The sequence below is a fragment of the Corythoichthys intestinalis genome, chromosome 6 (assembly GCF_030265065.1).
Source record: "Corythoichthys intestinalis isolate RoL2023-P3 chromosome 6, ASM3026506v1, whole genome shotgun sequence".
NCBI lineage: Eukaryota > Metazoa > Chordata > Actinopteri > Syngnathiformes > Syngnathidae > Corythoichthys > Corythoichthys intestinalis.
Genome location: NC_080400.1, coordinates 24,433,496 through 24,447,497, shown reverse-complemented (window position 1 = coordinate 24,447,497; position 14,002 = coordinate 24,433,496). Strand labels below are relative to the sequence as shown.

At 39.0% G+C, this 14,002-nt stretch overlaps 1 protein-coding gene across 1 annotated transcript in view; it reads left to right on the top strand.

The window, feature by feature from the left end:
• The window catches only part of sipa1l3 (signal-induced proliferation-associated 1 like 3), a 125,767-nt gene that overhangs the window by 100,221 nt on the left and 11,544 nt on the right, over positions 1-14,002 (top strand). Inside the window, exons 10-14 of the mRNA XM_057838535.1 lie at positions 735-833; positions 911-1,086; positions 9,737-9,994; positions 10,094-10,276; positions 12,586-12,710. Coding sequence (XP_057694518.1) covers positions 735-833; positions 911-1,086; positions 9,737-9,994; positions 10,094-10,276; positions 12,586-12,710 — 841 coding nt within the window. The remainder of the gene's footprint in view (positions 1-734; positions 834-910; positions 1,087-9,736; positions 9,995-10,093; positions 10,277-12,585; positions 12,711-14,002) is intronic.

The window sequence follows — 14,002 nt, the reverse complement described above, 5'->3', positions numbered from 1 at the left end:
GATCTTTATGAACATGCCTGATTGATTTAGCATGTTTTACCCTGTAAGGCAGAAAACCCAAATGTCTAAATCTGGTCATTTTCATATTTTTCCCCCACAAATCACTACTATTCATCTGTCCCTGTATTATAAGTTATTTTTACGCATTATGGACCAGCCTTCCTACCGCTCTACTGCAATTGTACAAGTACTGAAAAAGCTCAACAACCTCTTCTCTTATGCTCATATAAAGTAACTCATCATGAGCAATTTAATCCTTGAGTTAATGTATGTAAAAAGATTAAAGCTAATTAGCCTCGCAGCTAATGTTCATTGAATGCCAGGCCTTTTTGTTCATATAGAGTAACTAATTAACATGAATCCGACAGTTATATAAAAAGATTAAATTTAATAGCCCGCGGTGTGATCATATGCACTTGCGCAAGTGCATTCAAGCTTTGATGAGGGACCATTTCATTTCATTTACCCTAATCCCATGACATTTAATGAATTAAGTGGTCAGAAAAGGAGATTTCCTGGAGTCCTAATCCTGCAGCAAAAAAAAAATGTAGGAAACATAAACAGAACAAGTTAATCTTCCCACAAGTAGCAAATACATGCTGATCCACTGGCTGATTACACGAAGCCTGTTGGCAAAGAGGGATATTATAAAGTATCTCGGTATTAAAACAACTGTTATTCAAATGTCCTGTTTCATAATTTCCTCATTTACATGCCTCCTCGCTTTCTTTCAGTCACTGACGGTGGGATGCGAGACAGTGGATATGACGCTGAGGAGAAATGGATTGGGCCAACTTGGCTTCCACGTGCGCCTGGACGGCACCGTGGCTGAGGTACTGTCAGCCAACGCCTTTACTAGCATTTGCATTTGGGCTAACCCAAAGTGGGGCTGTTGCGTGTCGACGTGCAGGTGGAAGAATACGGCTTTGCCTGGCAGGCGGGCCTGAGGCAAGGCAGTCGCCTGGTGGAGATCTGTAAAGTCGCCGCCGTGACGCTTACTCATGAGCAGATGATTGACCTGCTCAGGACGTCGGTCACGGTCAAAGTGGTCATTATCCCACCGTACGAAGAAGGCGGGCCGCGGAGGTGCGTAAAAAGCATGCGTGCAATTTTCTTGATTTCCTTTGTTGGCTGCTATAAGTCTGTTGTCGTCAATGGTAGCCAAAGGTAACATGCATATCCCCACATTCTATCGACTAAGAGAATGTTTGCCCCTTTTGGTTCTGCTGTTTTGCTTAGCAACATAGTTGAAATTGGATCAGCATTTGCACATGTGTACAACAGCAATCACTCATACTCCCCCATGTGGACAAGTATTCAACTCAAAATACAGTGGTACCTGGACATTACGATTGCTTCGACAAACAATCTTTTCGACGTCCGACGTAAAATTGACTCGCCATTTATTTCTACATCCGACGACATGCTCGAAATATGACATGACAGCACTGCAGACAAATACACGTCAAAATTAACACAGGTTTCAACAAGGTTAGTACAGCTGGTGAAACAAGGAAAAAGGTGACGCTTACCATTGAAATGATGCAAATTATAGAAAAATAAGAGCGTGGGGTGCAAATCCGTGAACTGGCTCAAGTATACATCTCCACGGTCCTCCTCCGACCACCGTTCGCCAGTCTTTACAAGTTAAGGTGACAGTTATTATTGTGGTAACATCGCCAAAGAAATCGCCAGCTTCGTCAGGTTTCTAAACATTTATTCCATCAACTTGTGCAACACCTACTGTCCCCTGCAGTTGACGGTGTTCTCAAGAAAACATTGAAAGTGAAAGTAAGCTTTTCCTCTCTCTGTCATGTCAGCCACGCGGTGCGTTCAGGTACAGCAAAAAACGTCCGCCACATTAGAACCGATTCTTTACACTATTACAGGAATTATTATTATAGTATTATTCCGATTTTTATTTACAATTTATTTGTTTTGCTATGTGTAACTGCCATTTGTAATAGTACTAGCAGTATTTATTAAGGACTTAGTGGAGGTTTTTGGGCTGTGGAACGAATTAATGGAATTATTATGTATTATTATGGGAAAATCCTGCTCGACATACGTTCATTTCAACTTAAAAACAAGGTCCTGGAACCAATTAACTTCGTATGTAGAGGTACCACTGTACAGTGATCCCTCAACATATCGCGCTTCAAACTTGTCGCCCTCAGTCTATCGCGGATTTTTTTCAATTTAAAACAAATATTTTTAAAAAACTAACATTAATGCATGTATACATGTACAATTCATTGTTTTCTTTTATATATACAGTGGGGCAAATACGTATTTAGTCAACCACCAATTGTGCAAGTTCTCCTTCTTGAAAAGATTAGAGAGGCCTGTAATTGTCAACATTGGTAAACCTCAACCATGAGAGACAGAATGTGGAAAAAAAACAGAAAATCACATTGTATGATTTTTAAAGAATTTATTTCCAAATTAGAGTGGAAAATAAGTATTTGGTCACCTACAAACAAGCAAAATTTCTGGCTGTCAGAGGTCTAACTTTTTCTAACAAGGTCTTACGAGGCTCCACTCGTTACCTGTATTAATGGCACCTGTTTTAACTCATCGGTATAAAAGACACCTGTCCACAACCTCAGTCAGTCACACTCCAAATGCCACTATGGCCAAGACCAAAGACCTGTCGAAGGACACCAGAGACAAAATTGTAGACCTGCACCAGGCTGGGAAGACTGAATCGGCAATAGGTAAAACGCTTGGTGTAAGGAAATCAACTGTGGAAGCAAATATTACAAAATGGAAGACATACAAGACCACCGATAATCTCCCTCGATCTGGGGCTCCATGCAAGATCTCACCCCGTGGCATCAAAGTGATAACAAGAACGGTGACCAAAAATCCCAGAACCACACGGGAGGACCTAGTGAATGACCTACAGAGAGCTGGGACCACAGTAACACACATCAGTAACACAATGCGCCGCCAGGGACTCAAATCCTGCACTGCCAGACGTGTCCCTCTGCTGAAGAAAGTACACGTCCAGGCCCATCTGCGGGTCGCTAGAGAGCATTTGGATGATCCAGAAGAGAACTGGAAGAATGTGTTATGGTCAGATGAAACCAAAATAGAACTATTTGGTAGAAACACAGGTTCTCGTGTTTGGAGGAGAAAGAATACTGAAATGCATCCAAAGAACACCATACCCACTGTGAAGCACTGGAGTGGAAAAATCATGCTTTGGGTCAGTTTTTCTGCACGACTGATCTGTGTAAAGGAAAGAATGAATGGGGCCATGTATTGAGAGATTTTGAGTGAAAATCTTCTTCCATCAGCAATGGCATTGAAGATGAGATGTGGCTGGGTCTTTCAGCATGATAATGATCCCAAACACACAGCCAGGGCAACAAAGGAGTGGCTTCGTAAGAAGCATTTCAAGGTCCTGGAGTGGCCTAATCAGTCTCCAGATCTCAACCCCATAGAAAATCTGTGGAGGGAGTTGAAAGTCCGTGTTGCCCAACGACAGCCCCAAAACATCACTGCTTAGAGGAGATCTGCATGGAGGAATGGGCCAAAATACCAGCAACAGTGTGTGAAAAGCTTGTGAAGAGTTACAGAAAATGTTTGGCCTCCGTTATTGCCAACAAAGGATACATAACAAAGTAATGAAATGAACTTTTGGTATTGACCAAATACTTATTTTCCACCATGATTTGAAAATAAATTCTTTAGAAATCAGACAATGTGATTTTCTGTTGGTTTTTTTTTCACATTCTGTCTCTCATGGTTGAGGTTTATCCATGTTGACAATTACAGGCCTCTAATATTTTCAAGTGGGAGAACTTGCACGATTAGTGGTTGACTAAATACTTATTTGCCCCACTGTATGTATTTTACATCATAATTGTTATATTTGCAGTGCTTAAAAACCATTTATTACAATATACATATATTTATTTATTTTAATTTGGGGGGGGCGGGTCTTAAATGTATGTGTATTATGTGTCTCTTTCCAATGCTGTTAAATCTGAATAAATGCATTGAACATACAACCCTCCCCACACACACAAAATTGTTTTTTTTTTTTTTTTTTTTTTTTTTTGTTTTTGTTTTTGTTTTTTTAAATGTAAAGAATTTCCGCTTCTACTTCCCGGATTTTCGATTTTGGTGGGGGAAGGGGGGGGTCCTAACCGTAACCTAACCATAATCCCATGCAAGGACCAGATCATGGAAACTGTGAGACAGAAAGGCTAAAACTCTTGCCTACCATATTGCAGCAGTATAAATCACAAATTTCATGAAGATAAAATATGATATTAGGATGGGATCAGATTTGCCGATATTATAAATCCTGCCACGATTCGATTCAAGGGCCTTTATTTGATTGAATACGATATATACACATTTACCACAATCAGTTACATTTCACCTGAAGCTGTTAAATGTGCGAATTGGGATGTCCCAGATTCCATCACATGATCAGAAATAGAGCCCGATCACGTTTTTCTGAGAATCGTAATGGGGTGAAAAAGATTGGGTTTTAAAGATGTATTTATGTATTTTTATGTTAAAATTGTAAGGGTTACAAAGCCAGAAAATATTCCATATGTACAAAGATTTTGCCAATAGAAACAAAAATACGCCAAGTGCAGAGTCTAGCTAGCACATGATTCGCAGCATATACTAGTATTCTCGGTGCAGCTCTCTAGTACCACAGTTATCTAATACTCTCCCAGACCATAGAGGGCAGTATAAAACATCTACGACAAGGAAACAATGCTACACTGCGACAGAAGAGACCAATGATCCTCCACTACAGCCTTTTGCCAGGAATAGCTTGTCTTCCAAATGTCCACGGAAACAGCGGTTCAGTAAATGTCACTAGTAGAACGTTCCGGTAGCTGTTGCGAGGAGCTAATGATACGATAGCATCGTGCAAGAACGATCATGTCTGCAGTACCAATATACAGTATTTTACATTTGGATGTGTTTTTTTTTATTGGATCAGGGCTCTGCATCAGTACATCCTCAAAATCAGTTGAGTCGGACAGGTGCAAATATAGACGATCGAGACATCCCTGGTAAAAAGCAATCTTGATGTTTTTGACAATTTTGTTGCAGAATCATTTCAGATATTTAAAGAATGTTAAGAATGATTCTTTTCATCAGAATGGCATATCTAAGATATGACCACAAAGATTGATATATTGCGTTTTGATCGATTTTCATTCAATTTTGCTTCACCTATCGATATATTTTTTCACTTTGATGCATCGTCACACCCCGTACTGTTTTGCAGTTTCTTCTGCCAAAACAACAAACAAGCTTTTGTGCAGCAATTTTCAAGGCCATTCAATCCAATGCCTATCCCTTCCTCTTGACACAAACACACAAAAGCACGGCTTAGATGGTGGGCAGCGTTTCTGTGTGGGAGGGTGCGAAAAGAGGAAGCGAGCAAACAGGCACAAACTAGGAAAGCAGAAAAAGATAACATTTGGAATTCATTTTTTACTTTTGTTTTTCTGGGGTTTTTACTCATTTTTCCCCTTACCAGAGTAAGCTCATTATTTCCTTGAAATTCTTGTTTCTGCCACCTTTATTTCTTTCAACCTGCAATTTGTACGGCCTTGGCTATTAAGAAAAATGTCAACCGATGTTGTTAAGTGGTTGCAGGTTGAAGTAACAGCTTGTATGAGCATGTCTGTATGTTTGAAGGAGAAGCTTGAATGCAGCTATTGTGGTCACATGGCTTTAATGTTAAAGGCTGGTAAATTGCACTGCATTTCAACCCCTTAACACTCACACACGCACTTTGTGGCATTGGTACAGCTAGTAATTAAGAGTCTTGTGTTTCACTCTTCCTCTCGCTCTTCTCCCGCTCATTTGGCTTTATGTGGCAGGCAAGCCGATTGCATGAGATTAAGGCCTCCGAGCCATGGGAGGGAGGGGAAAAAGGCAACTAAAAAAAGAAATACCAGCGAGTGGATGTGATTAATTAAAAATGCTTTGCGGGAAAAGAGGGAGGGATAAAGAGAGAGGAAGGCGGTGCCTTCCCGAGAAGGACAACGTGTCTGAACAGCACCAAGTGAAAGGGAGTGGGCGGAATGGAGAAAGAGAAGAGAGCGGGAGCTGCTGACGTTCTGCCTCAGCTTCTGAGACTAACGGAAACAGCGGGAGAGAAGGTGTGATAGATGGCGATAGTGCTTTTAAGCTTACGCACACGTTGGGGGAGCGCCAGCTGTGTGGGAAGAGACCCTCAGTGCGCATATGTGTAGGCGCTTTGGGTATGTACTGACTACTTTTGACAAAGAGAAATGCTAGAAGTCATTGTTCTTTCATGTAGTGTGATGCATGTCATTTTCATTTTGTTTGCATGATGTATATTAAAAGTCATAATGAAACGAATGCAAAATAGAACTGATATGAATCACTTGTTGGGCCATACAGGATTTTTCGAAATATTTGGATCGTTTCTTCTAAACGCATTACAACTGTTTGAAAAAGAACAAAACATAAAGGCTATTTATATTAAGTACTGATGAAAACCTTTTTTTTTTTTTTTTTTTTTTTTTTTTTTTGTCAGTCAATTTATACACTTCTGACCAAAAGTATTGGCAGACCTGCAATTCTGTCACATAATGTTCAATTTCTCTCACAAAATGATTGCAATTGCAAGTGCTTTGATAGTAATATCTTCATTTATTTTGCTTGCAATGAAAAAACACAAAAGAGAATGGGGGGGGGATGAAATCATTATCATTTTACAAAAAAACTCCGAAAATGTATTGGCACCCTTTGAAAAATCATGTGATGCTTCTCTAATTTGTGTCAATAACAGTACCTGTTACTTACTTGTGGCATATAACAGGTGTTGGCAATAACTAAAATCACACTTGCAGGCAGTTAAAACGGATTAAAGTTGACTCAAACTCTGTCCTATGTCCTTGTGTGTACCACATGGAAAAAAGAAAGAAGAACAAAAATCTGTCTGAGGATTTGAGAAGCAAAATTCTGAGGAAGCATAGGCTAGCTCAAGGCTACAAGTCCACCTCCAAAGACCTGAATGTTCCTGTGTCTACCATTCGTAGTGTCATCAGTAAGTGTAAAGCCCATGGCACTGTGGCTAACCTCCCTAGATATGGACGGAAAAGAAAAATTGACGAGAGATTTCAACGAGAACCTCGACTAACATCCAAACAAGTTCAAGCTGTCCTGCAGTCTGAAGGTACAACAGTGTCAACCCGTACTATTCGTCAGCGTCTGAATGAAAAGGGACTCTATGGTAGGATACCCAGGAAGACCACACTTCCGACCCAGAGACATAAAAATGCCAGGCTGGAGTTTGCCAAAACCTACCTAAAAAAACAAAAATGTTTTGGAAGAATGTTCTCTGGTCAGATGAGACAAAAGTAGAGCTTTTTGGGAAAAGGCATCAACATAAAGTTACAGGGGAAAAAAACAAGGCCTTCAAAGAAAAGAACACGTCCCCATAGTCAAACATGGCGGAGGTTCCCTGATGTTTTGGGTTTGCTTTGCTGCCTTCGACACTGGACTGCTAGACCGTGTGCGTAGCATTATGAAGTCTGAAGACTACCAACAAATTTTGCAGTATAATGTAGGGCCCAGTGTAGAAAGCTGGGTCTTCCTCAGAGGTCATGGGTCTTCCAGAAGGACAATGACCCAAAACACACTTCAAAAAGCACTAGAAAATGGTTTGAGAGAAAGCACTGGAGACTTCTAAAGTGGACAGCATTGAGTCCAGATATTAATCCCATAGAACACATGTGGAGGGATCTGAAAATGGCACCCTTCAAATCAAAGACCTGGAGCAGTTGGCCACAGAAGAATGGTCTAAAATTCCAGCAATTCCAAATCCAGCATTGTAAGAAACTCATTGATGGATACCGGAAGCGGTTGTTCGCAGTTATTTTGTCTAAAGGTTGTGCTCCCAAGTAATAGGCTGAGGGTGGCAATACTTTTGTCCGGCCCGTTTTCAGAGTTTTGTGTAAAATGATAATGATTTTTTTTTTTTCATTCTCTTTTGTGTTTTTTCATTGCAAGTAAAATAAATTAAGATATTTCTAACAAAGCATTTGTAATTGCAATCATTTTCTGTGAGAAATTGAGCATTCCAAGAGCATTTTGCGGAGTACAAAACACATATATGTTTGTTTTTCTTTCACGAGTATTTTACTTTTTAGCCTTTAAAAACCCGACTCTTTTCAACCGATCCTCATAAAAATGGTGCCATCAGCCCAATTTCCGATGATTCACTTGATCAGATCGGGGACGTCCCTAATTTTGAATCGCTTCCATATTTAAAAATCACAACAAAAATATTGCCATGTTTTTCAATGACAAAAAAAGCCTCTAGTATAACTGCTCTCTTAAAAACGTACAGCAACGACTTAGCTCAAAAGATTTGAGAAGAAAAAAAAAAGAAACCTTTTTGCCACACACAAGTAAATATACCTTTATTCACATCCTTCCACGCTGGGAGCAACAGAGGATGACGCTGCGCTCTGATTTGTTGAGCATTTCAGTGCTTACATATGAGAGAGCCATGCAGACTGCGCATGCAAAAATTATATGTAGTCCCGGGCGCTACCTTTATATACAGTCTATGGGTGCTAATGTCAGTTTGAATTGCATTATTTGTTTATTTGCCTAAGGAGGCGGAGCTCTGCTCCGGTATGGCGAAGCTAAACTACGCGGTGGCAAAGCTAGGCTCCGGAGGGCCCTGGCCCACTTTAACCCCTGCTTATGAGGTATTTTTTAGGTGCCAGCTATGTACTCACTTTGTTAAAAATATCGCTTTGCAATAGTTTTGTATTGCTCAAAGAAATTGAATCTTGATTTGCCAAAGAAAAGACAACAACAGAAAAAAACGAAGGTCGTATTTGGATTCAGCACCCTAAAAACAACCGAAGAAAAGGTTTTCGCATTAATGCAACAATTTTTTTAGTCCCAGTTTTTCTTTTACATGGTTTGCTGCTACCTTTTTGTTCAGATCTTGGATAACGACAATGTCACTCACATAGATACTATTTTTTACATGTAAGGTTTTATCCTTGGTGGTTTATAAATAAGCCAGCTTTGATCTGATCAAAATTAAGATGGTGTTTAAGATAAGGGACGTTTTTGTTTACTTGTTGTCGGCCATTGATGGTAACCGCTAAACCAGATCTGCTTTTAAAATGAACTGATTTCACATTGACCGTACAGTAACTTAGGCATATTACCACCTAAAACATTTAAAGGAAACAGGTCATGAGCCTTCTTATTGTTGTAACTCCTTAATGATATTTAATGAATGAATCGGTGTGTTTATAATTATTGATGAGAATGTCAACTTCTTTTCATTTGACGTTTTACTTTCTGTTGTTTCATTAAGACTGCACTAATCTCACTGTGACCATGTACACTTGAAGTAGAAAAACTGTTGTGTGTATACGGAGGCCTTGTGTGAAGAGCACTTTTATTCGCTTGAAGCGCATTTCACACACATACTTGACCTCCATCTCTCAGTAGGCGAGATGGAGTCCTGTTGAGCCAATAATCAGTTTCCTATCCTCTCATTTTGCTCCTGTCAGTGTCAGGATAGCTCATTAGTGACTGCCATTATGTGTCTGCTGTTTTCTACAAATTTTGCTATGAGCACGATACTCCATTTTAATACATACTGTGGTTATGATCCCAAAAGAATTGGATGAAAACATATTCGAGTGGAAAGCCCATAAATGAGTTACTATGTTTGTGACTGTTTTAGGGGCTGCACAGAGGAGTACGAGATGAAGACCATGGAGCAGAAGCCGGAAGCTGAGCCTTTGGCCGGGGGCTACCGGCCCTCCCCCCGCTCGGCCTGGCGCTGGGACAGCCCGCCGGTGCCTCAGGGGCTGCATGGCACCCCCAATCCGCAGCGGTGGGCCGCCATGTGCCCCCCACCGCCGCCTCCGCTGCTGCGTTCCTCCCACAAGGCCTTGATGCCCGTTCCCTACAGGGAGCCTCAACACTTCAACTCTAAGAGGTGAGACCATGATAACAGCCAACAAGAATAATTTAACACGATGATTAGCATTTGTTGTTTTATCAACCGCTCTCCCCTCTTTTTGCTTTGTGTGCCTAGGCCGGTCAGCTACCCGGAGAACCACTACAACATTTCTCCTGGAGGGTGTGACCGAGTGCTGCCCTATAGAAACCCCTCGGCCAGCTTCTCCTCACCTTCCTCAGGCCTGGTGGGCCTCTCCACCATGGGGCCGCCTGGAATTACACCTGGGCCCTTTGTGCGCTACAAGCCTACACCTGACAGGTGAGTGGGACTTGTATCTTTATACTAAATGTCACAAGTCAGTCAAAGAAACTAATGGGAACTGATCATTTAAATATATACTGTTTTTGTTTTATGTATATACAATATATATATATACAGTGGGGAGAACCAGTATTTGATACACTGCCGATGGGTTTTCCCATTGGTAGTGTAGCAAATACTGGTTCTCCCCACTGTATATCAGGGCTGTCAAAATTATCGCGTTAACGGGCGGTAATTAATTTTTTAAATTAATCACGTTAAAATATTTGACGCAATTAAAGCACATGCCCCGCTCAAACAGATTAAAATGACAGCATAGTGTCATGTCCACTTGTTACTTGTGTTTTTGGGTGTTTTGTCGCCCTTTGCTGGCGCTTGGGTGCGACTGATTTTATAGATTTAACCACTATGACTATTGTGTAATTATTGACATCAACAATGGCGAGCTACTAGTTTATTTTTTTGATTGAAAATTTTACAAATGTTATCAAAACGAAAACATTAAGAGGAGTTTTAATATAAAATTATATGACTTGTACTAACATTTATCTTTTAAGAACTACAAGTCTTTCTATACATTTAACAGAATGTTAATGTTAATGCCGTCTTGTTGATTTATTGTTGTAATGAACAAATACAGTACTTATGTACAGTATGTTGAATGTATATATCCGTCTTATCTTTCCATTCCAACAATAATTTATAGAAAAATATGGCATATTTTATAGATGGTTTGAATTGCGATTAATTACGATTAACAAATTTTTAAGCTGTGATTAACTGGATTAAAAATTGTAATCGTTTGACAGCCCTTATATATATATATATATATATATATATATATATATATATATATATATATATATATATATATATATATATATATATAGCACTTTGCGCTTGATCCAAAAAAACTGATGTTTGCATTATTTTGATTTCAACAATAAATATAGTGGTGCAATATAGGCACTTTTTCCATAACTTCAGTTGAAGCTGTTCTCTTATTTTTCACAGAATGTTTATTGGAAAACCTTCAAGTTGTTACATTTATCATTAACCCTTAAATTATTCAGTGGGGCATCGCCATACAATTAGCCATAATATGGTAACCCCATGACTCCATATATCCGTATCGGTTTGGTATCTGTATCGGATTTTTTGAGTTGGACAATATTGGGATATTGGTTAAAAAGTCATTTATTGGACAGCTTTACTTATAATTTGTGTTTGTGAAACTACCTGCAGTCATGCATGGGCATTAAATAAGTTTAAAGTGCCATTAAAAGTGACATTAAAAAGCATTATATGATATTTGCTGATACCAGTAGAAACTCTGATACTTTAAATCTATAGAAAATCCCCTTTTTTTTTGTGAGCCTCACAACCCTTTATACGCAGTCATTTCATTCATTGGCTGCCATTACTTCACTAGACCTCCAATCCATTTTGAGTGGGAGAGGCTGGCAGCAAATGAGCACTGCCAGTCCACCCAGTTAAAATGGATTGGAAGTCCAGCACTCAATGGCATTCAATTCACAATCCTACCACTTGAAATTAATTATCTAGAGTTGTTAATGGTAGGCTACTAAATACTATGGTTTAAAAAAAAAAATGGTTTGGGGGGGGAATGTATAGTCAAGTTTTTTTTTAATTCTATTTAATTTTATTTGTCAAAAATATATATAAAAATAAAAAATGAGTGATTATACATTCGTTCATTCATTCATCTTCCGTTCCGCTAAGAAAATAACCTGGCGTGAACATATTTTTGTTAATTTAAAAAATAAAAAATAAAAAAATATCCTGGCAATCACGTACTTCGACCTCACATTTAGAATCATATCGACCACAATATCAACATTTGTTGTATAAGTGTGGACTACACGACCAAAAATGTGATCTTCGCGTATGTTGATTCTAGGTCTTTAAGGTTTTTTTAATATATATATTACCAAAAAATAGTCACTTTCCTATAAAGAGTTAATAGTAAATGTTGTATAATGTATATTTCTTATCATTTAAAATACAAAAAGAACATGAGGGGGTGTATTTTCTGATTTCTGTAGTCCTCAATAAAATGGTAAATGAGCTCAGACCAACTTTTCTCAGCACATAGTTTTCTGGTGCCAATGCAGTTAAGATGTTAAACCCAGAGTAATATAACAGTTAATAACTTGATTTTTAAATATGCCAATTCGTCGACCACTCACAAAAATTATGATTGAATGATCAACTATAAAAATCCATCAAAATAATCGTTTGTGGCAGCCCTGGTAATGCAGATTATGTTGCACTGCTTTCGGCAGGTTCGGAACCAGACAGCCCCCTATGCTTTCCTACGAGCCTCACCTCAGCATGGATATCATTTCCAGTGGAGAGTTGTCATCGGGCTTCACCAGTCAGGAGAGCACTATGGAGCGCTGCAAAACTGGTACGTTGCACCCCAGACTAAAACTCTCTTCCATGTTGGATGAGCAACAAGTTGTTCATGGTGAGGACAATTCTGGAGTAGAACAATCCAGTAAAATATAATTTTCTGTTAGCCTATAGCCTTGAAAAAGTGATATACAAACCCAAAAATGAGAATATACTGAAAGCTCAATATTATTGTGTGAAAATATGACCCTAAATCAGTATTGAATCTCTTGCCAAAAATGTATTAGATTTCTTTTTTTTATCCAAGGCTTCACAGCACTTGTTAGGTGTATGAGGAATGGGTTGCATAGAGGAAACATCAATGCTACTAGGCAACTGGGTGTCTACTTTCATCTTTTATTTGCTTTAAAATGATTTTTTTTCTCAGGATACTGGTTTAAAGAGAACAAAACTAACACAAAAAAAGCCTTCTAGTTCAGAGGAGTATTTTGAAATGGACTGTTTTCTGATTACATCAAGCATTTATTGTCATGTTCTGACTTGATTATCGAACAGTTAACTGGAAAGTTAAAGGATTAAAAATATATACAGTGGGGCAAATAAGTATTTAGTCAACCACCAATTGTGGATTTTATTGATAAGCTAATTTTATCAATTGACCTTTTTAATTTCTAATTGGACACACTAACAAACTACCTTCAAGTCCAACTGAATTGCGCGCTGAAGTGCAGCCATCAAAAGACTTGATAGAAATTGCCAAAAGTGCTACATACAGTGGGGCAAATAAGTATATAGTCAACCACCAATTGTGCAAGTTCTCCTACTTGAAAAGATTAGAGAGGCCTGTAATTGTCAACATAGGTAAACATCAACCATGAGAGACAGAATGTGGAAAAAAAACAGAAAATCCCATTGTTTGATTTTTAAGGGAAATTATTTCCAAATTAGAGTGGAAAATAAGTATTTGGTCACCTACAAACAAGCAAGATTTCTGGCTGTCAAAGAGGTATAGCTTCTTCTAACGAGGCTCCACTCGTTACCTGTATTAATGGCACCTGTTTTAACTCATTATCGGTATAAAAGACACCTGTCCACAACCTCAGTCAGTCACACTCCAAACTCCACTATGGCCAAGACTAAAGAGCTGTCGAAGGACACCAGAGAAAAACTTGTAGACCTGCACCAGGCTGGGAAGACTGAATCTGCAATAGGTAAAGCGCTTGGTGTAGAGAAATCAACTGTGGGAGCAATTATTAGAAAATGGAAGACATACAAGACCACTGATAATCTCCTCGATCTTGGGCTCCATGCAAGATCTCACCCTGTGGCGTCAAAATGATACCAAGA